Genomic DNA, 25,204 nt, shown 5'->3' with positions numbered 1-25,204 from the left:
TGACGCCCTGGCTCTTCTCCAACCTGTTTTTCCAGATAAACATTGATGATCTCGAGGATGACCCTGTGGTGAACGGGGAGAGGTCCGGCTGTGCGCTCACAGACACTGCAGCACGAGGGAACAAAGGAAGGGCTCGGCGTGGAAACACGGAGAGCAAGACGGATGGAGATGTTGCCGGGACAGCGCCCCCAGAGCAGGTGGGGGGCTGAGTGGTGAGGAGGGGGAATCAGACGGGAGGGTTTCAAGGCACCCAGCCACATGTATCCCGTGCTGTGATTTTCCTTGGAGGTGTAATTTTCGGAGTTCAATTTTGGTTAACAGCTAGTTACCCCCAAATTTACTTGGGAACCTTGATGAGATTTGTATGAAATGTGTAAAGATCTGAGGCCTGTCTCCTGCGTTCAGGAGAGTCTGCGCCTGCCCAGCAGTGTGTGTAATGACACGTGTGTTCTTCCTAACTGTGCCTGAGTGTCTGCTTGGCTGAGTTGTGGATCTGGGTGCTGGTGTAACTTTGAAGAAACGTGCAGGTCAGGTCAATGTGGGACGGGCAGAGATGCAGACAACCTGCTGCTGCGCTCCACAGCACAGGAGAGGGGCCCTAAAAGGAGAGCTTGTGTTCATTTCTCCAACATGTGTTCTTGGGGGCCTTCCTGGGTGCTGGGAACGCGCCTTCGCCCCCCAGGAGCCTCTGGTTGAGAGGGCAACGTAGAGGTGAAGTGACAAGTGGGTCCTGCCTTGAGGCTCGGGGTCCTGGGGGCTTCCCGCGGAGGCTTTATGCTGTTAGAAGGGGTTGGCCAGGTGCGGGTGTAGGGGACCACAGGTGCAGGTTCAGTGTGAGGCGGCGGGGGCACAGCAAGGCCCTGGTCTTCAGGGAGTGGCCGACAAAGTGAGAAATGAGAGCTGGACCAGGTCAGAGCCCTGTGAGCCATTGTGAGGCTGGACACTAGAGGGCCCTGGGGACTCCTGTAGCACAGCCCAAGGGACGTGAGAGCAGGGGGCTCGGAGAGGTGGGAAGGTGTCTGCTGGAGGGAAGAAACTGAGTCGAAGGGACTTCCAGGACACGGAGGGAGGGGGGACTGCTTAGGTGAGGGTGGAGTCACGCTTGCTGCTTTAATTCTCAGTTCTTAAGATTTACTTCTCGTTCCACTGATTAAAATGTGTTCCTATCATTAGTCTAATGCAAGTGGCAAACTCCGGAAGAAGAAAAAGAAACAGAAAAATAAGAAAAGCAGCACGGGAGAAGCATCGGTATGTGAGTCGGGCCGGGCTCTGCTTTCTCCCTCTGCCTGACTCCCTCCGCGTTCTCTTCTGGCATTTTTCAAGGTGGTGTTGAAAGAAGTTTACTTAGTATTTTTATTCCTTCCTATTAGGAGTATAACTAATTAAGAGATCAGAGAAAAAGAAAAGGAAAAACTGCTTGCTAAATTCTGCTTCCTGTTTTTACCCTTGTTCCTTGGGGTCGCGCTCTGCTCTGTGTCTCTGGGGGAATGTGTGATCTTGTGAGGACGTCCCTCCTTGTCCTGGTGCTCCTGTGGCCCGCGGGGCGCTTGCTGTTTGCCCTGACATCTGTGCCATGCTTACGGGTTAATTGGATGGTGGGCATAAAGCCCACCACTGGAGCTAGTCTGTCATCAGAAAAAAATACGTTTTCATCATTGCCCTTCGTCCCCGTCTGAGTGTGTCCTGAGACGAGAGTGTCGCTAAGTCCCAACCCTGTTCGCCTGAGGAGGCGAGCACACCGGGAGGACGTGGGATGCCCAGTTTTTTCTAGGGTCCTTCTGGCTCGTGATTCTGTCTATGCTGAGCGCCTCTTAGAAAGCATCTCCTCTTTTTTCTAAATGCGTGTATGGTACATAGTGTTTGACTTACGCTGTCCTTTAGGAAGGAAATACAATATAATAGGTCTCTTTTAAAATAAATAATTTTGTTATTGTTACAACATTTAAAATAATGTCAGTGTGGTGATTAAGAGGTTGTTTTGGGGCTTTTAGGAAAACGTACTAGAAGATATTGATCGCATCCTGGAGAGGATTGAGGACAGCACTGGGTTGAACCGTCCGGGCCCAGCTCCCCTGAGCTCCAGGAAGCACATTCTCTACGTGGAGCACAGGTGTGGCCCCCGCCCTTCTCTGCCCCCGCCCTTCTCTGCGGCTGCCACAGAGACTCCGTGGGAGGAAAAGGTTCTCTAAAAAAGGAAAAAGAAAATGTACTATCTTTATTTTAAAATAATATGAGTTTATTGGCTGGGCGCAGTGGCTCACGCCTGTAATCCCAGCACTTTGGGAGGCCAAGGCAAGCAGATCACGAGGTCAGGAGATAGAGACCATCCCAGCTAACACAGTGAAACCCTGTGTCTACTAAAAATACAAAAAATTAGCCAGGCGTGGTGGTGGGCGCCTGTAGTCCCAGCTACTCGGGAGGCTGAGGCAGGAGAATGGCGTGAACCCGGGAGGCAGAGCTTGCAGTGAGCCGAGATCGCACCACTGCACTCCAGCCTGGGCGACAGAGTAAGACTCGTCTCAAAAAATAATAATAATAATGAGTTTATATTAATCATTTAGGAAATAGACTGGGCCCCGTGGCTCACGCCTGTAATCCCAGCACTTTGGGAGGCTGAGGCGGGCAGATCACCCGACGTCAGGAGTTTGAGACCAGCCTGGCCAACATGGAGAAACCCCGTCTCTAGTAAAAATACAAAAATTTCTGGGTGTGGTGGCTCACACCTGTAATCCCAGCACTTTGAGAGGCTGAATTGAGTGGAACACCTGAGGTCGGGAGTTTGAGTCCAGCCTGACCAACATGGAGAAACCCTGTCTCTAGTAAAAATACAAAATTAGCCAGGCATGGTGCACACCTGTAATCCCAGCTACTGGGGAGACTGAGGCAGGAAAATTGCTTCAACGTGGGAGGCAGAGGTTGCAGGGATCTGAGACTGCGTCACTGCACTCCAGCCTGGGCAACAAGCAAAACTCTGTCTCAAAAGAAAAAAGAAAAAAAAAATACAAACATTAGCTGGATGTGGTGGTGGGTGCCTGTAATTCCAGCCACTCAGGAGGCTGAGGTGGGAGAATCTCTTGAACCCAGGAGGCAGAGGTTGCAGTGAACCAAAGGTCATGCCACTACACTCCAGCCTGGGTGACAGAGCAAGACTCTGTCTCCCAAAAAAAGGAAATAGGAACAAGGAGGAAAGGAAGTCATCCATATTTCAGAGGACTTTTAGCTGAGAGAGTTCCTTCTTTTTCTTTAAGAGACAGGATCTCTCTGTCACCCAGGCTGGAGTGCAGTGTTGTGATCATAGTGCACTGCAGCCTCCACCTCCTGGGCGCGAGAGATTCTCTTGCCTCAGCCTCCCAAAAGGCTGGAATTAACAGGTGTGAACCACCAGGTCTGGTCAAAAAGTTCCTCCTTATCCTGTCATCCTTGGATGACTGTTCCTCTCTTGGTCTTATAGATGCTTAATGAATTGCTGTCTCTGCTTCAGACATTATTGCCAGCTTAAAAAAGACAGTGCCCTGGGGTCAGTTAAGACACAGTAATGTGGTCTCAGGGTGCGTGTGCTGCCCTGACCCAGCCGCAGAAACAGATGTGTGTCACACCCAGGGCCTCTTGACACAGCGCTCACCGAGCGCCGTCGCAGCAGAGTAACCAGCGGCTTCCCTGTGGTGCCCACAGTGGCGAGGCCTCAACCATGGATGGGGTGGTGATTTGAAAGAAAGGAGGCCTGGAAGCTGCCTTTCAAGCCAAAAATCCGTTTTCTTTCCTTGATTATTAGGTGGCTTTCTGAAATTTTTGGAATCATTGTAGAACATAATTTCATGTTTCTTTCTAAAATTTTCAATTCCCTAGACACTTGAATCCAGACACAGAACTGAAAAGGTATTTTGGTGCCCGGGCAGTCCTGGGGGAACAAAGGTAAGGTCCACACTAAACTGTCTTCTCACAGCTGCTTCATTCCTTCTTAGACTCTTGACGGGGTGGTGTTCCCGAAGCCAGTTAACCCCTGAGGGAGAATATTGGAAGCCAGAGTCACACATAACCCTTAGAATTGGGATCTGAAAGGGAGTCCACAGATTGTGTATAACCTTGTCTGTGACTGTGGGTTGTGGAGATACCCAGAGTCCTTGGTCTCCATCCCCAGTGTAAGATTTCAAAAGCCAGACTGGATGTGGTGCTTACGTCTGTAATCCCAGCACTTTGGGAGGCTGAGGCGGGTGGATCACCTGAAGTCAGGAGTTCGAGACCATAGTGAAACCCTGTCTGTACTAAAAATACAAAAATTGGCTGGGCATGGTGGCGCATGCCTGTAATCCCAGCTACTTGGGAAGCTGAGGCAGGAGAATTGCTTGAACCCAGGAGGCAGAGGTTGCAATGAGCTGAGATCACACCACTGCATTCCAGCCTGGGCCACAAAGTAAGACCCCGTCTCAAAAGTTTTCAAAAGCTGTTAAATTTTGAGATTCTAGTTTTGTTGCGGTGGCTCATGCCTATAATCCCGGCACTTTGGGAGGCCGAGGCGGGCAGATCACCTGAGGTCGGGAGTTGGAGATCAGCCTGACTAACATAGAGAAACCCTGTCTCTATTAAAAATACAAAAAATTAGCCGGGCGTGGTGGTGCATGCCTGTAATCTCAGTTACTCGGGAGGCTGAAGCAGGAGAATCGCTTGAAACCGGGAGATGGAGGTTGCGGTGAGCCAAGATCGTGCCATTGCACTCCAGCCTGGGCAACGAGAGTGAAACTCCATCTCAAAAAAAAAAAAAGATTCCAGTTTTGCTTCTCAGAGCAAAACTAACGTGAAGTTCAGGTTCTGACATAAGTTTCTTTCTTTCTTTCTTTTTTTTTTTTTTTTTTTGGAGACAGATTCTTGCTCTGTCGTGCAGGCTGGAGCTCAGAGGTACGATCCCAGCTCACTGTAACCTCCACCTCCTGGGTTCAAGCAGTTTTCCTGCCTCAGCCTCCCGAGTAGCTGGGATTGCAGGTGCACTCCACCACGCCCAGCTAATTTTTTTTTTTTTTTTTTTTTAGTAGAGATGGAGTTTCACCATGTTGGCCAAGCTGGTCTGGAACTCCTGACCTCAGGTGATCCACCTGCCTTGGCCTCTCAAAGTGCTGGGATTACAGGCGTGAGCCATGGCGCCCGGCCAAGATAAATTTCATCTGTGTCCATTCAGTAGTTCTTAGTGGTTGGGCAGCCCTAGACGAGGATGGCCGGCTGTGATGAGGAGCGCAGGGTCTTACGCTCCTTATAGGAGGAAAAGCAGGGTGTCTGCTTCTGGGAGTTTACGTAGGAGGCCTGTTCCGCCTCTGAACTCTCCATTGAAGTGTCCAGAAGGCTTTGTCTTTTTTTTTTTTTTTTTTTTTTTTTTTTTAAGAGACCTGATCTTGCTGGGTTGCCCAGTCTGGTTTTGAACTCGTGGCCTGAAGTGATCCTCCCATCTCAGCCTCCCAAATAGCTGGAACTACAGGCACATGCCACCGCTAATTTATTTTATTTTATTTTTTGTAGAAACAAGGTCTTACTTTGTTGTCCAGGCTGGCCTGGTGTCAAACTCCTGGTTTCAAGCGGTGCTCCTCCCTCCGCCTCCCGAAGTGCTAGGATTACAGGCATGAGCCACCACGCCCAGCCAGACACATCCTCTTTTATTTGCACGTCTGAGTTCTAAGCATTGTTTTCTTTTGTTTGTTTTTTTTGTTTTTTTTTTGTTTTTTTTGAGACGGAGTCTTGCTTTGTCACCCAGGCTGGAGCTCAGTGGTGCAATCTCAGCTCACTGCAACCTCCGCCTCCTGGGTTCAAACGATTCTCCTGCCTCAGCTTCCTAAGTAACTGGGATTACAGGCACGCGCCACCATGCTCGGCTATTTTTTGTATTTTTAGTAGATACGGGGTTTCACCACATCGGCCAGGCTGGTGTCAAACTCCTGACCTCAAGTGATCTGCCCGCCTCTGCCTCCCAAAGTGCTTGGATTAACAGCACTGAGCCACCGCACCCGGCCTCCCAAAGTGCTGGGATTACAGGTGTGAGCCCCCATGCCCGGCCTAAGCCTTGTTTCTGCACCATGGTATACCCCGGTCATTTCCTTACCCCAGTGGTAGCATGTGTCCAGATGTTGGCTACAGTCCCCCTTGTCTGCAGGCATTTCTGTGAATCTGCCCAAGAATGAGTTTTCCCATCTCGAGTCACCTGCCAGTGCCCTTCGGTAGAGTCACCAGCTCACACGCAGCGTCTGCCTGGGTCCTTCAGCTTCCACTCGTGTAGATGATAGGGGTCTGGAAATCCGTCATCGTGTGTGGGCAGAAGTGTTGGTGTTTTGATTCTGGGTAGATTGAGGATGTTTTCATGTGCTGCTGTTCACACTTTCCCTGGATTTCTAACAGGTTTTGCTTTATATTTTACTTTACATTTTTGGTGTTGGTGTGTTTCCTTGGGAATGTTAGTGAAAAATTGACTTTAAAATGTCTACTTTATTATCTGTATTTCCCTGAGCTGAGGGTTCTGCCTCATCCCCCTCTTTGTTTGCATCTGCTTGGTCTGTCTTTGCCATTTCTTTACATTTTTGCATGGTTTTATTTCTGCAAATTATAATTATTAATGGTAATTTGTTGACAATAATTGCCTTTATTATTTTTATAGTAGTATTATACTTTTTGTTACATTATTTCTTTAAAAATTTAATTCCTACCAAAAGACTTCCGTGGAGAAGCCACAGTTCCCTTTTTATTCATTCCTTGTCCTGCTCCTCCAAGACAAGGCCTGGCCTGTTTCTGTTTCCGCTTCTGGTGGTTCTCTCAGCGTCTCAGAATAACACACGCACCGCTTTTCTTGGGCCCCTGACTTCCCACTATGCCAGCCGGGCCAGCTCATTGCCCTGGCACCTCGGCACTACTCCTGTTGCTCAGGGTGCCTGCCCGCCTTCAGAGCTCCTCCGGACTCCTGTCCCCTGCCCGCTCCCAGCATCTGCCCAGGCTGCCTCGTTGGGTCTGTTCTGGAGGCCTCCTGACTCGCTTTGTGGGACGGCTGACCTGGGGTCAGGCTGTCCCTGGGATTCTGTAGACCTGGCACAGGAGAGTGCTGAAGGGCTGACTCTCCTAGGCCTGGGCGTGTGCTGCAGGCAGGAGAAGCAGGCTGGGGCCACCTTCACGTCAGGAGGGCCCACCACGCTGGCCTCCACTCTGCAGTGGCTGATCTGGGGGGGCCTGGGGCCAGGGCAGGGATGGCCCCATGGGAAGGGAACGGCATTGTGCTGACGGTGACTGTGGGCATGGCTGCTGCTGTCCGTGCTGCCACAGCTCCCACGCCCCACCTCTCCTGCGCCTGTGTGTTCAGGCAGAGTGCCCTGAGCTCTGTTATGTGGGGCACTCTGTTATGTGACCCCTGCCACAGGGGTCAGGCCTACCCTAAGCACTGGTCGGGTGGTATCTGAGCGGGGCGGGTAGGGCAGCATGGAAAAGGCACGGAGCTGCTGTTACATCAGAGATGGTTGGTTTCTTAAGTTGAGTGATGGGCATGTGGAAATATTAGCATGTTATTCTCTTTCTTTTCGTTTTCTTTTTTTGTTTTCTTCTTGAGACAGGGTCTCGCTCTGTCGCCCAGGCTGGAGTGCTGGGATCACAGGTGCAGACCATCACGCCAGGCTAATTTTTAAAATCCTTCGTAGAAATGGGGTTTTGCTGTCTTGCCCAGGCCAGTCTGGAACTCCTGGGTTCAAGAAATCCTCCCAGCACTTTGGGAGGCCGAGACGGGCGGATCACGAGGTCAGGAGATCGAGACCATCCTGGTTAACACGGTGAAACCCCGTCTCTACTAAAAAAATACAAAAAACTAGCCGGGCGAGGTGGCGGGCGCCTGTAGTCCCAGCTACTCGGGAGGCTGAGGCAGGAGAATGGCGGGAACCCGGGGGGCGGAGCTTGCAGTGAGCTGAGATCGCGCCACTGCACTCCAGCCTGGGGCACAGAGCGAGACTCCGTCTCAAAATAAATAAATAAATAAATAAATAAATCCTCCCATCTTGGCCTCTCAAAGTGCCGGGATTATAGGTGTGAGCCACCGCGTCCGGCCAGAATTGTTTCTCTCTCTGTGGGGCCCTCCCTGCTGCACCCGTCCCGCAGCAGTTGCTGAGGCTTGTTTGCATCCTGTCCCTATTGCACCCCACCCTGCCACACATGCCTTCTCCGCCCCTCAGTTTTGCTTCCACAGCCCCTGCAGGGATCAGGCAGCCAAGCCTTGGTCCCCACACACCACAGGAAGTAAAGCTGTACCTGTGTCCCGTTCTCCCCAGGCCACGGCAGAGACAGCGCGTGTACCCCAAGTGCACATGGCTGACCACCCCTAAGAGCACCTGGCCCCGGTACAGCAAACCAGGTGAGGGTCTGCAGAGGCTGCTGGGGGTGGGTCTGGGCACTGGCCCGCGTTGGGCACCGGGGGTCATCAGTGCCCCTTGAGCCGAGCCTCTCGCTCCAGGAGCACCGGTGCGCACTGTGTGACTGTTTGTTGCCACACTGAGGGCTTGAGTGCTGGAGGCCTGGCCCAGGACCTCGACACAGAGCCTCCCAGGCACCGTCTTTGTGTGACTGTCTTTTCCTGCAGGTTCTTCCTACCGTTCTGCCATCGACCTTTCCCTTATGGAAGCAATCGAGTTCATTTTAAACTGCAGTATTTTGTATATTATTGCAAACTAATAAGTGCACGTGATTTTAAGATAAATTGCAGCAATGAAGACAGGCACGGAGTGTTGGGTGCTTGGTGGTGTGTGCGGGGAAGTGTCAGGAGGCCCTCAGGGGCCAGGGCAGGGATGACCTGTGGGAAGGGAGCGGTGCGGTGCCCTTGGCGATTGGCTTGGCTGCTGCAGTCAGTGCTGCCGCGGCTCCCATGCCTGCCTCTCCTGCGCCTGTGTCTGGGGGGTGCCAGAGATTGCCTGCGTGCATTCTGTAAGGACGCGTCTAAGAGCGAGGCCTGTGCTGTCCAAAGGTGAACGCTGCTGCTCACGGCCCCTTCCCTTCCTAGCAGGAACCCCTGAGCACTGCAGACAGGGGCTCCATGGCCATGTGTTCCTGCAGGACTCGGGCCTTGGGCAGGGCCACCAAGAAGGTATCACTGCAGGGGACCTATTCCATGAGGTCCTGGGAGGCTGAGCTTTTCAGGTTTATCAGAAGAAACTGGGCCCCGTGCACCCAGTCAGACGGGAGGAGCAGAGGGAGAGGGTGGCCACACGCTACAAAGCTCTGTGGCTTCCGAGGCCTGGTGCTGTGGCCGACTGTGCCACCGCACTGCACCCCGCCCTTCCACGGCCACCCTGGACATTCACCTCAGTCAGACTTGGTCTGGGGACAGTGCTTGGCCTGGTCAGATCTGGTGACCTGTGAACTGTGTGTGTCCTTGTCCCTGACATTCCCTCCAGGCCAATGGGGCTTGAGCTATATCTGAGTTCTGGGGGGAAACACGTCTTGATAGGAAACTAAAGCAGACAGGATGCCGTCTCCTGGTGTAGACCACACGGCGGGTGTTCTGGGAGGGTGCCCGGACCTGGGTGATATGCATGAGTACACACTCAGGTCAAGTCTGTTGGTATCACAGGGGCCTCGTCAAGAACATGAGGGTGAAGGCTGTGCTTGGAGCTGCCCACGTCCCTGCTCCCGGCACACCCTCCCTGAGCACTCTCCCCTCCCAGGTCTGTCCATGCGGCTGCTGGAATCGAGAAAAGGCCTCTCCTTCTTTGCGTTTGAGCACAGTGAGGAGTACCAGCAGGCTCAGCACAAGTTCCTGGTGGCCGTGGAGTCTATGGAGCCGAACAACATCGTGGTGCGTGGTCCTCGCAGCCCCTGACAGGAGCAGGGGCCATGTAGCCACCACTGCCCTCACAATCCCCGGGAAGCCCATCCACCTGTCAGTGATGGAGTCCTCTCTTTACAAACCCCCAGGCTTGGTGCCCCAGGGTCACGAGACCCTGACCAACCCCGTCTTCAGAACCAGAGGGAGCCCGTCCTCACCCTCTCTGGCCACCCTCACCCCGTCCACGCTGCCTCAAGGCTGTGGTCAGGGGCAGGATGCTTCTGAGAGCTCAGCGTCGTCTCCCCTGTGGGAAAAGCTGCTGCTTTCCATTCCTCTTTCTTGGGGTGTGGTGGGGAGTTAGGTGGCCCTGGCCTGGGCACGTCAGGTTTGAATTCTTGCTTTAAGTCGTACCATTGGTTCAGCTTAGCAATAATAACTAGCCTGTTTTGAGTTGGGGGATGTTGTGAGTGTCGACCCTGGTAATTCCCGTTTGTTTTTGGAGTCGGAGGCTCACTCTCTTGCCTAAGCTAGAGTGCATTGGCGCAGTCTCGGCCCGGGTTCAAGCAGTTCTCCTGCCTCAGCCTCCCAAGTAACCGGGATTACAGGCACACGCCACCACACCCGGCTAATTTTTGTATTTTTATTAGAGACCAGATTTTGCCACGTTGCCCAGGCTGGTCTCAAACTCCAGATCTCAAGTGATCCTGCTGCCTCGCCCTCCTGAAGTGCTGGGATTACAGGCGTGATCCACTGTGCCCAGCCTCCCCTGGTTTTAAATGCCTGAAAGAAAGGCGTGCCTGGTAGCTGGGGCCTTGCTGGGTGTCTGTCCCCAAGAGGGCTGCGTGTGCCTTTCCTCCAGGGCTGTCCTCCCTTCTGGTAGGTTCTGCTCCAGACGAGCCCTTATCACGTTGACTCGCTCCTGCAGCTCAGCGATGCCTGCCGCTTTCAAGAGGATCAGGAGATGGCTCGAGACCTCGTAGGTAAGGCAGAGCCCCCACCCGTTCCCGTCAGCTGTGGGAGCATCTCAGGCCATCAAGACAGATGCGGTGGTGTAAGATGATGGGGGTTGCCAGGATATCCATGACAGCTTTATTGAGACACAACCCACATAGCACAGAACTTACCCATTGAAAGCTTTTGTTTGTTGTTGGTGTTTAATATACGCCTCAGCCTCCCGAGTAGCTGGGACTACAGGCAGCCGCCAACACACCCGGCTAATTTTTTGTATTTTTAGTAGAGACGGGTTTCACCGTGTTCGCCAGGATGGTCTCGATTTCCTGACCTCGTGATCCGCCCGCCTCGGCCTCCCAGAGTGCTGGGATCACAGGCGTGAGCCACCGCATCTGGCCCTCTGGCTTTTATTTACAATAAAGTTTTCAGGGTTCATCCTCATTGTAGCATGGACCAGAACATTGTTCGTTTTTACTCCACCGTGTGGACGGACCACGTTTTGTGTGTCTGTCATGAGTTGACAGCCATGTGGGCTGCTGTAAACAGTGGTGCTGATGTCAGTGTGCACGCGCAGCCTCAGGTGGACACGCCTGTGCTGCACACATGGACGGCGGGTTCTGTCAGGACGTGGCGGCAATTGTGCTTCATGGTGTTTAAGATGTTTCCGTCTCAAGCTGACAAGTTCTGTGGTTGAAATAAATGCAGCCTGGCATCCAGGGTACCCAGGGTCATGTCTGCCCTCTCAGTGTCCAGAATTCTAGTTTCATGACCTTCCGTCCAGACCTTTCCTTGTTGTCCATCGTCAGAGGAGGGGCTGTGGTTGCTGTGTGTGGCCATGACACCTCCCCTGGCGTCCCTGTGCCTGCAGAGCGAGCGCTGTACAGCATGGAGTGTGCCTTCCACCCCCTGTTCAGTCTCACCAGCGGGGCCTGCAGGCTGGATTACCGCAGACCCGAGAACAGGTGAGTGCAGCCGCCCTGGAGGGGATGCAGCTCCCCCTCCCTTCTCCTGCGAGTGAGGCTGGGGGAGGTGCAGCGGGCACCGCATGACTGCCCTCCAGGGTGGACCAGGGCCCACAGGTCCAGAGTGACCCGCCTTGCTCTCTCTGGGCCCAAGGATGGAGGGATTGGATTGGCTCAGCCCAGGTTTACATTTGTCTGTGGATATGCCTGATGCCACTCTGGAGGTCAGAGTGGGAGGTCTGCTGAGCCCAGGAGTTCAAGTCCAGCCTGGGCACCAAAGTGAGACCCCATCTCTTAAAAAATAAAAATAAATGTTTGTGTTAGAAATGAGCCTGGCTGGGCACAGTGGTTCACGCCTGTAGTCCCAGCACTCTGGGAGGCTGAGGTGGGAGGATTGCTTGAGCCCAGGTGTCAAGACCAGTCTGAGCACCATGGCAAGATGCAGTCTGTACAGAACTTTAAACATATTTATTTTTTTTTTTTGAGATGGAGTCTTGTTCTGTTGCCCCTGCTGGAGTGCAGTGGCACGATTTCGGCTCACTGCAAGCTCTGCCTCCCAGGTTCAAGCAATTTTCCTGCCTCAGCCTCCCGAGTAGCTGGTACCACAGGCACGTGCCACCACGCCCGGCTAATGTTTTGTATTTTTTAGTAGAGAGAGTTTCACCGTGTTAGCCAGGATGGTCTGGATCTCCTGATCTTGTGATCCACCTGCCTCGGCCTCCCAAAGTGCTGGGATTACAGGCGTGAGCCACTGCGCCTGGCCACTACAGAACATTTTAAAAACTAGCTAGGCCTGGTGGCGCGTGCCTGTGGTCCCAGGTACTTGGGAGGTTGAGGCAAGAGTATCGCTCAAGCGAGCAGGAGGTTGAGGCTGCAGTGAGCTGAGATCGTGCCAGTGCACTCCAGCCTGGGCAACAGAGTGAGACCTTGTCTCTCCAAAAAAAAAGGAAGTGAGACTGACAAACCACATCTCCACAGTGGGCTCTGCAATTGCATTTCCTTCTATGTCTGGCTGAGAAAGCCTGTCCCTGGCAAGTTTAGAAGCTTTGGAGGGCTTTGCAGGTTTGAGCTTAAATCAGTGAGGAGCTTAGAGTCAGCCTGACCCTTGCTCCCCTGTGCTGAGCGGCCACATGTGCAGGACTCTCTTCTTTCAGATACTTCTGCCCCTAAAGCCATCCCTCTGGCATCAGCCCTCAGTGGTCAGACCTGGACTGGCTTCCACCAGACCTTCCCGCAGCCTGTCCTGTGGGCCTTTTGTGGAGCAGACCAGCTTCTGTCCGCTGTCCTGCCTCTCCTGTGTGCAGCGCCCTGTTTCTCTGGACGCCCTGGGTTGTCTCCAGTGTGGGATCCACTCCTCCCCTCGGCCCTCCTGGGCCAAGGTCCACTGACCCCTTCTGCACGGATTGTCTGCACTGTGTGCTGGGTCTGAGTTTCCCCCACTGGTTTTCTTTATGTTAGTTTTATCTCTTCCAATGAAATTCTTAGTTGCTGGTGGAATTGCAAGATGATCCTTTCAAACATAAGAAAAGGACAGAAAGGTCAGGGTGGAGTGGAAAGTACTAACTTGAGCTGGCGGGCGAGGTGGGCAGGTGGTGCCTAGCCAAGCTGATCAGAAGCTGAGGGTGGAGTAGGTACTGGCAGAGAGGCTGAGCAGAAGGAGAATAAGGTGGAGTAAGGTACTAGCCAGAGCTGGCTCTGAAGGATAAGAATTAAGAGTGGGTACTAGCAGAGTAGCTGAAAACAGAAAGGATAAATTAAGTGGGTACCTAGCGAGTGACTGAAAGCAGGAGGGAGTGGGGTGAAGCCAGGTACAGCGCCAGCTGTCCCACAAGAGGCGTTCTCCTTTGTGTGCTTCTTAATTCATGTGGAACTGGCCTGAGATCTGGGAGCACTGGCCTCTACAAACAGTGACTTCCTGACACAGCCTTCTGGCATCTGGAGTACTACAAGCTCATTCACGAGGTGAGTGTCCGCTCAGGGCCAAGCCGCCCGTGCTTCCCTGTATCCTGGCTGCAGGCCAGCCTGATGGTGCCGGTCCCTTTGCTCTGCTCTCTGTGCTGCCTCTGGAAGTCTGGGAGCGGACGAGACCCCTCTGCATGCTTTGCTGCTGACCACCCTGGCCTTGCGGGCCGAGACCATTTTGATCTTTCTTCCAGGAGTGGGAGGAGTGCAGGGTCTTGGTGAGGGATCCGTGGAGGGGCGGACATCTGCTTCTTCTGTTTTTCTTGGTTTGGTGTCTGCTCAGGGGACGGTTGGGGATAGTGGTCACCGTCCGAGGGCTCGCCTGCTTGTTTTCTCGCGTTGCTGCCTGCAGGAGTGGAATCGGTTTTCCTGGACGCTTTCATGTCAGAAGCTCCGCAGGGTAGCACACAGCTTCACACAAATGTCTCTGCAAGGACCGTGATGCTGGCAAAGGCAGAAAAACTGGGCGAGACCTGAGCTCCTCGTGAGGCAGTTAGGAGGCTGCAGAAGCTGAGCAGAGGAAGGGCTGGCTGCGTGGGGCTGGTCCCGAACCCCCTAACCACATCAAATCCTATTCCAATGTAAAATTGGCTTACTTAAAGCTTAAACTCCTATCCCATGCTGTTCACGTATTCTGGGAATAATTAAAATTATTGGGTTAGGGTACTGTATTGAAGTGGAATATCGCGGTGTTCTCGTTGTGCGCTCTGAAATTTCCAGAGAATTGACACCTGGGCTCATGTGTTCCTGGGAGTACTTCTGTAGGTGGACCGTGGGGGCTTTGTAATGCCTAACCTCAGCAGAGGGCCTGGGGTGAGGAGAAGGCGTGACAGCTCTGGAAGCATTGCACTGTGTTAGATATTTTCATTGCTGCATGTTCATGGATGATGAAAGTGGGTACATTATTCGATTTTTTGGCATTTGGCATAGTGGCCAGGAAATTCCCCAGGAATATGGTTTTGTAAAGTTACCATGGGCGTGGTGGCTCAAGCCTGTAATCCCAGCACTTTGGGAGGCGAGGCAGGCGGATCAGGAGTCAGGAGGTCAGAGACCATCACAGCTGTGGTGAAACCCCGTCTCTACTAAAAACATGCAAAAACTAGCCGGGGCCGAGGTGGTGAGCCCTGTGATCCCCAGCTACTCCGGGAGGCTGAGGGCAGGAGGGCGTGACAGGAGGCAGAGCTTGCTAGTAGGCGAGATCGCACCCTGCACCAGCCTGGGAGGCTGACAGAGCGAGACTCCGTCTCAAAAAATTCCTGCATTTCACAGTAGCAAATTTTGCAGAAACCTCAAGGAGGTCCTCAAAATGGAGTCTGCAGAAGAGGCCCAGTGATAGGTGTTAAGAGTCACAAAACTGAGTCTGTGATCCCATTCTGATAAAATGCTGTGAGTATGGCCAGGCGCGGTGAGTCCAAGCCTGTAATCCCAGCACTTTGGGGCTTGAGGCAGGCTGAGATCAAAGGGAGTCAGGAGATCGAGACCATCCTGGCGGGCTGCAGTGAAGCCACGTCTCTACTAAAAAATACAAAAACTAGCGAGGCCAGTGGTGAGGCGCCTGTAGTCCCAGCTACTCAGGAGGCTGAGGCGAGGAGAATGGCGTGAGCAGGGCCGAGGCTTGCAGTGAGCTGAGATCAGCCACTGCGCCAGCCTGGGAAACCAGACTCGTCTCAAAAAAAAAAGAAAATGCTGTGAGTCACGTGGCTATGATAAGGCTGAGAAGAGGGCAAAGCCTTGGCAGCGTGAGAGTAAGTGGAGCTGCTTTCCCGGGCTTCAGCCAGTGGAGCTAACTCACCGGAGACTAAAATTGCCCGGTGGGCTGCTCGTCTTTGTAAAATTTTCCGCGTTGAGAGCAAGCCCCGGCGCTGAGCCGAAGAGGCCTGGGACAGAGTGGGACCCTCCTCCCACAACCTCCGCACTCCTGGCGCAGTCTGCTCCTTAGGGTACTCCCACGTCCTCTATCTCTTCTTCACGGGGCCCCGGGTGGGGCAGATTATCTTGCTTCATGCTAAGTTGGAAAAAGGCCCACATTGTTGCCCATGGGAATATACTGCTGCTCCAGTGCGGCTCATTGAGGCAATGCGTCAGCCCGTCACCGGGCTGGCGTGTTCAGCTCTTTGACATAAGGCTCCCTCCACACTGTGCTTCATCCTGAGGCTGGAACCCTGTCCCAGCTCCCAAATTTTGCCTTCTCCGTTCCACTGCGTGTTTCCTGCTGAGCCAGCAGACAGACCTCCTGAGCAGGCTCTGCCAGGGGAGAAGCGTCTCTTGATACAGCAGAGGCAGCTCACCATGTTCCTGAGTGGGTGCCGCATCTGGCCTGGGAGTAGGGGTGTGTCCAGCCGTGGGGAGGCAGGTCCCAGTCCTTCCCACACCCAGAAATATGCATTCTCTGGTAGAAGACCTGCAAACCTGCCCTACCCAAACCTGAAAAGATGATGGCTCATCTCAGAACCCACGCTACATGCCACGCCCAGCCCGAGAAGTGTGGGCATCACATTTTGTGTTCTAGGCGCAGAGACAGAGCTGGCTGGGCGGTGCGGGCATGGAAGTTTGTGCCAGTGCTGGGGAGGAGAACAGAAGCAGAGGAAGGGTCCGGCAGTGCCCAGGCAGCCGAGAGTTGTGCTCAGTACCATGCTGGGATGCAGAGCGGGAGGCCATGCGTCCACACAGACTCCAGCCTGCACAGCCCTGAAGCCCTGACTGCATCTGGGTAAGCCTCGATCCACACACACATGTAAGCGGGCACAGTGAGGCTGCCACCTGGGCGGGCTTTCTCGAGGCTGACCCTGCCCTGACACAGCGATGTGTGGAGACCACGTCTTTAAAGGCGGGGGCTCCTCTGAGGGGCTGTGAGGGGTGAGGGTTCTTTGCATGCGGCTGGTGCACACACACTCGTGGCCACTCGTATCTATTAGAGCGCCTTGGAAGCATCCAACCCGTCCCTGGTTCTGTGGGTTTCTAGGGCTCTGTCTGAGGCTGGGGAGGCCCCCCACAGCATTAGGTAGGCAACTTCTAACACAAGTAGAAATGTATTGCCCACCCAGAGGGCCTGGCCAGGCCTCAGTCTGCTCACACTGACCCTGAAGCTTCATCCTGTGTGCCAAGAGCACCTTTGTCCTCCTCTAAGGGCCGCATGCAGCTGGCCATGTGCTGAGTCCACCAGTGCAGCCATGTCTGGGGTGGGGCTGGGAGGCCCTGTCACTACAGGGCAGCTGTGCGCTGTCTCACTGCGCTGTAGTGTCAGCTCCTCCCACCGAAGGCAGTGGGCTCCCCAGAGCTCCTGCCACTTACCTCAAGGCACTGGAGATCACTGCAGGCATGGGGAGGTGGGGCTCTGCCCTGAGGCCCATTCCTGGGGTGGAGCCCGGGTTCTGCCTAGAGGCCCATGCCCCACATGGCCTCCGACCTGGAAGCACAGCCCTGCAGTGCTGGCCAGCCCACTGGGCACAGGTGGCCTCTGCTCCCACCAGCCTGCATTGGGGTCCAGTGTTTGAGATTAAAACATCCAACCCTGACCAGGTGCAGTGGCTCAGCTTGTAATGCCAGCACTTTGGGAGGCGAGGTGGGCAGATCACCTGAAGTCAGGAGTTTATGAGACCAAACACCAGGTCAGAATGGTAGAAACCCTGTCTCTACTAAAAATACAAAATTGCGAAGACGCATTTTGGCTCACGCCCATCCCAGCACTTTGGGAGGCGAGGCAGGTGGGTCACGAGGTCAGGAGGTGGAGACCATCCTGGCTAACACAGTGAAACCCGTCTCTACTAAAAATATTTTTTAAAAAATTGGCAGGCGTGAGTAGGCGGGGGAAGCCTGTAGTCCCAGCTACACGGGAGGCTGAATGGCGTAAGCCGGGAGGCCCGAGGCGCTGCAGTGAAGTGGAGATCCCAGCTACACTCAACAGGCTACAAAATGAGACCTCCGTCTCAAAAAGCCCGGACAGTGAAAACAAAGCCTGTAATCCAACACTTGGGAGGCCGAGGCGGAGTGGATCACGAGGTCAGGAGATGAGACCATCTGGCTAACTGGTGAAACCGTCTCTACCCAAAATACAAAACCTTGAGCGTGGTGGCCGAAGCCTGTAATTGCTTCTCGGAGGCTGAGAAGAATAAGCGTGAGCCGGGAGAGTGGAGCTTGCAATCGCGCTTGAGATCGCCACTGCACTCCAGCCTGGGGCGTGAGCAAGACTCGATCTCAAAAAACTCGCTCAAACAAAATTAACGGTGGCGATTGGTGGCCTGTAATCCCAGCTGCTCCGGGGCTGGGACGGGAGAGTGAAGCCGAGCCTGGGAGTGGAGGTTGTAGTAGGCTGAGCCAGCCACTGCCTCCAGCTACAGAGTGAGACCCTGTCTCCGAAAGAAAGAAAAACAGCCCACGTGTGTGGAGGGTGGTGGGTGAATCTTCTCTTGGATGCAGATGGGGACGCTGGGAGGCTCCTGGGGCTGGCGTGAAGGAGACCCCAGCCTCAGACCCTGGGCACGCCAGCAGCAGCAACTCAGAATGCCACTCAGAAGCAAGCCGCTGGCCCTGCACTATTCCACCTTAGAACAGCTGTGTCTGTGACCAGGACCTCACTGTGTCCGTTACCACCTCGGGGGCTGGGAGTGGCCGGGTTTGTACTGAGGGCCCCCACAGAGCCTCCGCTTCCCCTGCAGTCCTCCTGCCTCTGCTCGAGTCCTGCAGCGTGCGGCCCGACATCACGGTTTCCAGTCACAGCTTCTTTGGACCCAACGCCGAAATAAGGTGAAGAGCGGCTGGCGGGGCTCATCTGTGGGTGCCTGTGGGTTCGGAGCCTGGGAGCTGTGTTCACTCATCCCGAGAGGCCGTGGGGGACCTGCTCCCGGCGGCAGGAGGAGCTGTGGCGGTGGCCTCAGGGACTATCATTTGACATGGGAGGGCTCAGGAGCCCCCTTCTCTGTGGGAAAGCCCAGGTGGGCCAGGTGATCAGCCTCCAGCTTAAAATCGAGGCTCATAAAGAGGGTGCCGGGCGTGGTGACGCGCCTGTGATCAGCTTTTTGGGAGGCCGAGGTGGGAGGTTGGCTTGTGCCTAGGAGGTCAGAGCTGCAGTGAGCTGTTGTTGCTCCTGCACTCCAGCCTGGGCGACAGCGAGACCCTGTCTCAAAAAACAAACAAACAGAGGGAACAAACACAGAAGAAAGCGCACGCCGCAGGGTCACCCCCTGGCCCTGGGGTGGAGCCGGTGCGGACCTCCAGGGCTCGCCCTGTGTGCACACAGGTGGACCCACCCTGGTTGCATTTTCACATTTCTGTGAAGTCAGTCGTGCTTCCTAAAGAATACAAACATACCTGTGTGCCCCAGCCCCACGCCCTCAGGCCAGCAGCCCAGGGGCCCCCTTGCACTCGAGGCCACAGGGCACTCCCTGGACCACCCCTCTGCCCAACCCTGGGACTCTGCTGGCCTCGAGGCAGGCCCTGGCCTAAAGAGGGTTCTGCTCATGGGCCTTGCTCTCCCACAGCCAGCCCCCTGCCCTGAGCCAGCTGGTGAACCTGTACCTCGGGAGGTCACACTTTCTCTGGAAAGAGCCTGCCACCATGAGCTGGCTGGAGGAGAACGTCCGTGCGGTTCTGCAGACTGTGGACGCCGGGGACCCTGCCGTGGAAGCCTGTGAGAACCGGTGAGCTAGGGGTTTGCACAAGGCCTGCCACGCCCCCTCCTCAGGGACCCTCATCCCAGACACGGGGGCCTCGGATTCCGGGCGAGAGGGGCTGTGAGCAGCTTGGCCTCTGCTGCTGTGGGGCCTGTGTGGAGCCTGCGAGATGGAACACAGCCCCTGGCCTGTCCCAGAGGCTTCCTGGGAGGCAGCCGTGGTCCTCAGCACAGAGTCCCGAGCTGCTGTTCCCGGGTGCCTAGGGCTGGAGCGGTGGCTTCTGGTCATGCAGTGGTTCCGCACATGGGCTACGAAATTGTTGGCAGTGCTGTCACACCAGCATGTTAGAGAATAAGCAAGCCCGGAGATGAGAGTCTCCTGTGTGTGAACATTTTGGAGGCTCGTGCCCTGATGCATCTGCATCTGACAGGCAGCCCTTGCCTGTTTTTTGAGATGAGTCTGGCTCACTGTAGCCCAGGCTGGGTGCAGTGGCCGGGGTCTCGGCTCACTGCAAGCTCCGCCTCCGGGGTGCGGCCAGTAGCTGGGACGCTGGCGCCAGACCCTTGAGCGGGGTTTCACCCATTAGCCAGGATGTCTCTGACTGATCACTGGGATCTAGTGGGCTCCTAGCGCCCGGCCCCCTTACCTGTTCTTGTCTCGTTCGCCTGTGGCCCCGTGCTAGTTTGAGCGTCAGCACCGTGGCTCTGCGCACGATGTGGCCGGGCTCAGTGAGGACCGCGTGGGAGTGGCACCCATTTGCATCTCCACAGTGAAGGCTGTGTGCTGCAGACGTGAGGCTGTGCCCGGGGGGCCCAAGAGGTGCTGGTGCCCCCAGCCACTGGCAGTCATGGGTCCTGTCCACGTATCTGCTTCCTCACTGGACCGGGCTTTCTCGTGGACAGGAGTGTTTTGTTCCCTGTACCCGCTCTCTCCGAGAGCGATTTCCAGCGGGGCCCAGTGTCTACCTGTAGCCACAGCGGTGACACGCCGAGGTGTCCTCTCATGTAGATGAGCTCAGTGAATTCCCACCAGAAGCCACTGGCCACGGCTCCCATCGTTCTTGTTCTTTGGATGAAGAGGCTGAGTCACAGGCCCTGCGGCTGGGATTGGCCCCTAGAGGGTCCCTAACCACAGGCCAGGACCAGCTGTGCTGCCTCTGCTTGAGAGTAAAATGGTAAAACGTGCAGTTTTCAGAGCCACCAGAGATGCAGCGAGATGCCCAGTGCTGGGTGGGGGTGGGGACCCTGGTGCTGTGGTTGTTACCATTTCATTTGCTGTGCTTTATCTACTGTGCCTTGTTTCTTCCCGGCCTTAGGCGGAAGGTGCTCTACCAGCGTGCACCCAGGAATATCCACCGTCATGTGATCCTCTCTGAGATCAAGGAAGCTGTGGCTGCCCTGCCCCCGGTAAGGGAGAAAGGCTGAAATGGGAGCTTTGTGTAAGCTGGTCACATGAACGTCCCTTCTGCTCCGGGCGGTCCACGTGCAGACGTGCGTGGTGCAGGCTCCCTCAGCAGCCCAGCTCTGCCACGGCAGGGGCAGGGGCTAGCACAGAGGGCTCCTCCTTTCCTGGCAGCCAGGGTTCGGGTGCTTGTTGTTTTGAGAGAGAAATCCTTTGGGGCTCAGAGCGCGAGCTGAGTCGTCACCTTGGTGAGCTGCTCTGTCCGTGGTCTTGAGTGCTTGGTGCAGCTGCTGGGGTGTAGTCCTGCTCTGACACCTCCCGTGCTGGAGGTGCTGTTTCTATCTCAAAACCTAAGGATTTTATACTGTTGTTAAGGGGTGAGATAGAACGAGTGAGAAAACCAGCAAGTCGGAGGGTCGCAGGACCACAGAGCGTCCGTTGGGGGCAGCTTAGTGCCTCCTGGTTTAACTTTGGCTGCTCTGCGGGCCCTTGTGACCGGCGTGGCTGGCTTTGTCCGGGGCTGTGAGCTTCTGACTCTTCTTAGTTGAGTGGTAGCACGTGGCACTGTGCGTGGGGGCTGAGGGGCGAGGCAGCGAGTGCACCAGGAGCTCTGTGCAACCCGCGGGCGGCTCAGGGTCCCTGTAGCCTGCATTCGCTGAAGTGAGAGCTTCTGACACGTGGTGAAGATCTTGGCAGGCGTGAGCAGCTCGTGACCCCCTTCCTTCCCCACCACATACTCCGGTGTGCAGGGCAGACGCCTCGCAGGTTCACCTCGACTCCCGTGAGTGTCCTGGTGGCAGAAGGACTGTCCCACCCTCACCCAAAGCTCGTTGGTACAAAAAGCACAGCCGTTTCTGTCAGACTCTGTGGCTATCTCTCAGCAGATGCATCCAGTCCACGCTGGAGTCGACTGAAGGACTCTGCTGGGAGAGGCAGAGGCCCCCCGGCAGCATGCGTAGCATCTTCGTTTTGTGTCCCTTTCTGAAGGACGTGACCACGCAGTCTGTGATGGGGTTTGACCCTCTGCCTCCTTCGGACACAATCTACTCCTACGTCAGGCCGGAGAGGTACCTCCCTCCTCCCAGTTCTCACCTCCCAGCTCCCACCTCCCATCTCCTTCCTTCCACCTCCCTCCTCCCATCTCCTTCCTTCCACCTCCCTCCTTCCACCTCCCTCCTCCTTCCTCTCACATCCCCTCCCACCTCCCTCCTCCCTCCTCCCACCTTGCTCCTCCTCCCTCTCACCTCCCCTCCCTCCTCCCACCTCCCACCTCCCACCTCCCAGCTTCCACCTTCTAGCTCCCAACTCCCTCCTCCTACCTCCCACCTCCCCCCCCCCCCCCCCCCCCCCCCCTCCCAGCTCCCACCTCGATGCTCCCACCTCGCTGCTCCCACCTCCCACCTCCCAGCTTCCACCTTCCAGTTCCCAGCTCCCTCCTCCTTCCTCCCACCTCCCCTCCCACCTCCCACCTCCCAGCTCCCACCTCGCTGCTCCCAGCTGCCACCTCCCAGCTCTCTGCTGCAGCTCTGAGGTCGGGGCTTCAGGGATCACGGGGACTGGCTGCCTCCTTCGGACCCAGGTGCTAGGAGACGGGCGCAGGGTTCAGTGGGTCTTCCCCCTCACGAGAAGGGAGAGGAACAGTGTTACTTGGGAGTCACAGCTCTGCGTTTGCAGGCCACGTTCCTTCCCGTCTCCATTGAACGCACGGGTGCTTGCGTGTCAGCCTCTGTAAGGTGCGAGTGACACAGTGGAAGGAAACAGGTGTGCAGTGATGTGGGGAAAACACATTAACTTTAGAATCTAGACATAAACATAAAATCAAAACTGCACCAGCCTGGCCAACATGGCGAAACCCTGTCTCAACTAAAAATACAAATATCAAGGCCGGGCGCGGTGGCTCACGCCTGTAATCCCAGCACTTTGGGAGGCCGAGGCAGTGGATCACCTGAGGTCGGGAGTTGAAGACCAGCCTGACCAACATGGAGAAACTGCGTCTCTACTAAAAATGCAAAAATTAGCCAGGCGTGGTGGCGCATGCCTGTAATCCCAGCTACTCGAGAGGCTGAGGCAGGAGAATCGCTTGAACCCGGGAGGCGGAGGTTGCGGTGAGCTGAGATTGTGCCATTGCACTCCAGCCTGGGCAAAAAGAGCGAAACTCCGTCTCAAAAAAAAAAAAAAAAAATAGCCATCCAAGTGTGGTGACTCACACCTGTGATCCTGTAATTCCAGCAGTTTGGGAGGCCAAGGTGGGCGAATCACAAGGTCAAGAGATCGAGACTATCCTGGCCAACGTGATGAAAACCCGTCTCTACTAAAATACAAAAAAAGTAGCCAGGCTTGGTGGCAAGTGTAGTCCCAGCTACTCGGGAGGCTGAGGCAGGAGAATTGTTGGAACCTGGGAGGTGGAGCTTGCAGTGAGCTGAGATCACGCCCCCGCACTTCAGCCTGGAGAAAGTGACTCCATCTCAAAAAAGAAAAAAAACACTCCAGTAAGGTCTTTGGAGGAAGGAGGGGTGGGTGTGCCGAGACGCAGAGGATGACCGTGCCCTCACCAGGCTCAGGGGACGTGTTCCACAGCAGAGTCACTATGCGCCAAGGCGCTGTGGCAGGAGCAGAGCACACAGCACGTTGAGAGAACAAAAGCAGGGCTTCGGGGCAGGAGGGCCGGGGGCAGGAGGGCCGGGGGCGGGTCCAAGCCGACGCCCAGGCTGCCGGCATGTCTGGCTTTCAGAATCTGGGTCGTTGAAAGGCTTTTTACCTTTCCTTCTGGGCTGGAAAGTACTTGCCTTACCTAGGCCCCATCGCCCACACAGTGGTCTTCGTGGACCGCTCCTGCCAGTAGGGTGTGGTAGCATTGAGGAATTACAGCTCTTTGCTGCCTCCCTCCCCGTGGACCCCAGGCTTTCGCCCTCCCTAGAGCTCCTTAGGCCTGGGCTCAGCGTCCTGTAGAGCCCTTTGCACCAGGAGAGTCTCCACTTAACATGGCCCTGGACGCTTCTGCCTTTGCATAAGGAGTGTGTGCTCTCAAAGCTTCGGTGCTGAAGGAGACATTGAAACTACAGCTTTTCTGAAAAGCAAGGCACCTGTGCGGTGGCCGATGGTGGCTGTGGGAGCCTCGCTTTGGACCCCGTGCCTGCCTTAGCCGCGTCGGTCTCCCTCATCCTGTTCCCGCTGGCCCCGACTCCACCCTAAGCGGATAAGGAAGCCTCCTGCCCACCCAGGGCCCTGATCTCCGCTTTGTAGGACTCCAGGGCCTGTGCTCAGCTGCTGCTGCTCTGCTCCTGGTGGGGCCCCCTGTGTCCCTGCGAGGAGGCAGCTGGCAGGCAGCCCCGTGGGCTGGGTTGGGTCCCACGAGTCTCAGTTCAGTGTCATTTCCGACGTTTCTTGACTTTCTCTTTCAGGCTGAGTCCCGTCAGCCACGGAAACACGATCGCACTCTTCTTTAGGTCACTGTTACCAAACTATACCGTGGAGGTAGGTTGAGCTCGTCCCAGCCCTGCCTCCCAGTGGGCTCGGGCGTATCCAGGCCAGTGCGAATGTCTGGAGCCCTCCTTGAACCAGGACTGTGCCAGCTGGCACAGGGAGCAGGGAAGGACCAAGGCTGCATTGTGCCAGCGGGGTGCCCATTCTGCCGGGGAAATTGGGACCTGCCCAGATGGTAGCACATGCAGGGCCCGTGAGTCAGCCCAGCTTGACCCCACTCTCTGGGCCTGGCTTGGCTAGACGCGATGTTTGCTTTTCAGAGCTTCCTCTCCTCACAGAGACCTGGGGAGGGTTCAGGGCCCGGTGCTAGGCTCCACAATGCCTTCCTGCTTGGGCCCTGGGCCCCTAGTCCCAGCACAGATATTCCCCTGTTCAGACATGTCCCATTGCTGCAGGGGGAGAGGCCCGAGGAAGGAGTGGCTGGGGGTCTGAACCGCAACCAGGGCCTGAACAGGCTGATGCTGGCTGTGCGCGACATGATGGCCAACTTCCACCTCAACGACCTAGAGGCACCGCACGAGGACGACGCGGACGGGGAGGGGGAGTGGGACTGAGCGTCTGCAGAGGTGCCTGAAAGCCGTAATGATGTTGCTGATTTCTGTGCTGGTCAGAATTGGTCAGTTCCCTGAAGTAGAGATGCCGACTGTATCGCTGACCTGGTCGCTGTTTCTCCTATAAATGTAAATGGGTCACGCTCTGCTGTCCGCACGTTCGTCTTTCCCGGGCACTGAGCGCCGTCCTGTCCCTCGGATTCGAATCACACTCAGTCCAGTCTCCTCCCAGTGGCCTGTGGGTGAGGTGGGGCCCAGACCACGTGTTTCCTGTGCTCCCAGAATCTGGGTACAGGTGGAGGAGTCCCACGCCCTGGGTGCACGTCCTCCTTGAACTTGCTCAGGAGTCGTTGACAGAGCTGCCTTCCTTGTTGGTAGAGGGTTTCGTGTTGGGACTAGAGTGGAGGCGTCTGTGTGGCCTTCAGTCTTGTTCCTCCAGCAGGTGGGACGGCCATGTTGGGTCCTATGGCTGGAGGCCACCATCTGTTGAATCTTACAAAATAGTTTTCTTTTTTCTTT

At 55.5% G+C, this 25,204-nt stretch overlaps 1 protein-coding gene across 1 annotated transcript; it reads left to right on the top strand.

The window, feature by feature from the left end:
• LOC101021261 (transcription factor 25) lies at positions 1-24,829 on the top strand (the record flags this gene model as incomplete). The annotated part of the gene is made up of 15 exons (XM_031662762.1): positions 1-197; positions 1,174-1,248; positions 1,992-2,110; positions 3,847-3,912; positions 8,277-8,359; positions 9,666-9,796; positions 10,647-10,746; positions 11,586-11,679; positions 12,834-12,843; positions 18,188-18,384; positions 19,119-19,277; positions 20,566-20,656; positions 21,639-21,718; positions 24,053-24,125; positions 24,530-24,829. Coding segments are annotated over 15 exons (1,634 nt in total), but the record flags the coding sequence as incomplete, so codon positions are not given.
• Between the last annotated feature and the right edge of the window lie 375 nt (positions 24,830-25,204).

The sequence above is a fragment of the Papio anubis genome, unplaced genomic scaffold, assembly GCF_008728515.1.
Source record: "Papio anubis isolate 15944 unplaced genomic scaffold, Panubis1.0 scaffold978, whole genome shotgun sequence".
Lineage (NCBI taxonomy): Eukaryota > Metazoa > Chordata > Mammalia > Primates > Cercopithecidae > Papio > Papio anubis.
The sequence above is the reverse complement of the archived record's forward strand: the minus strand, read 5'-3'. Positions and strand labels throughout refer to the sequence as shown.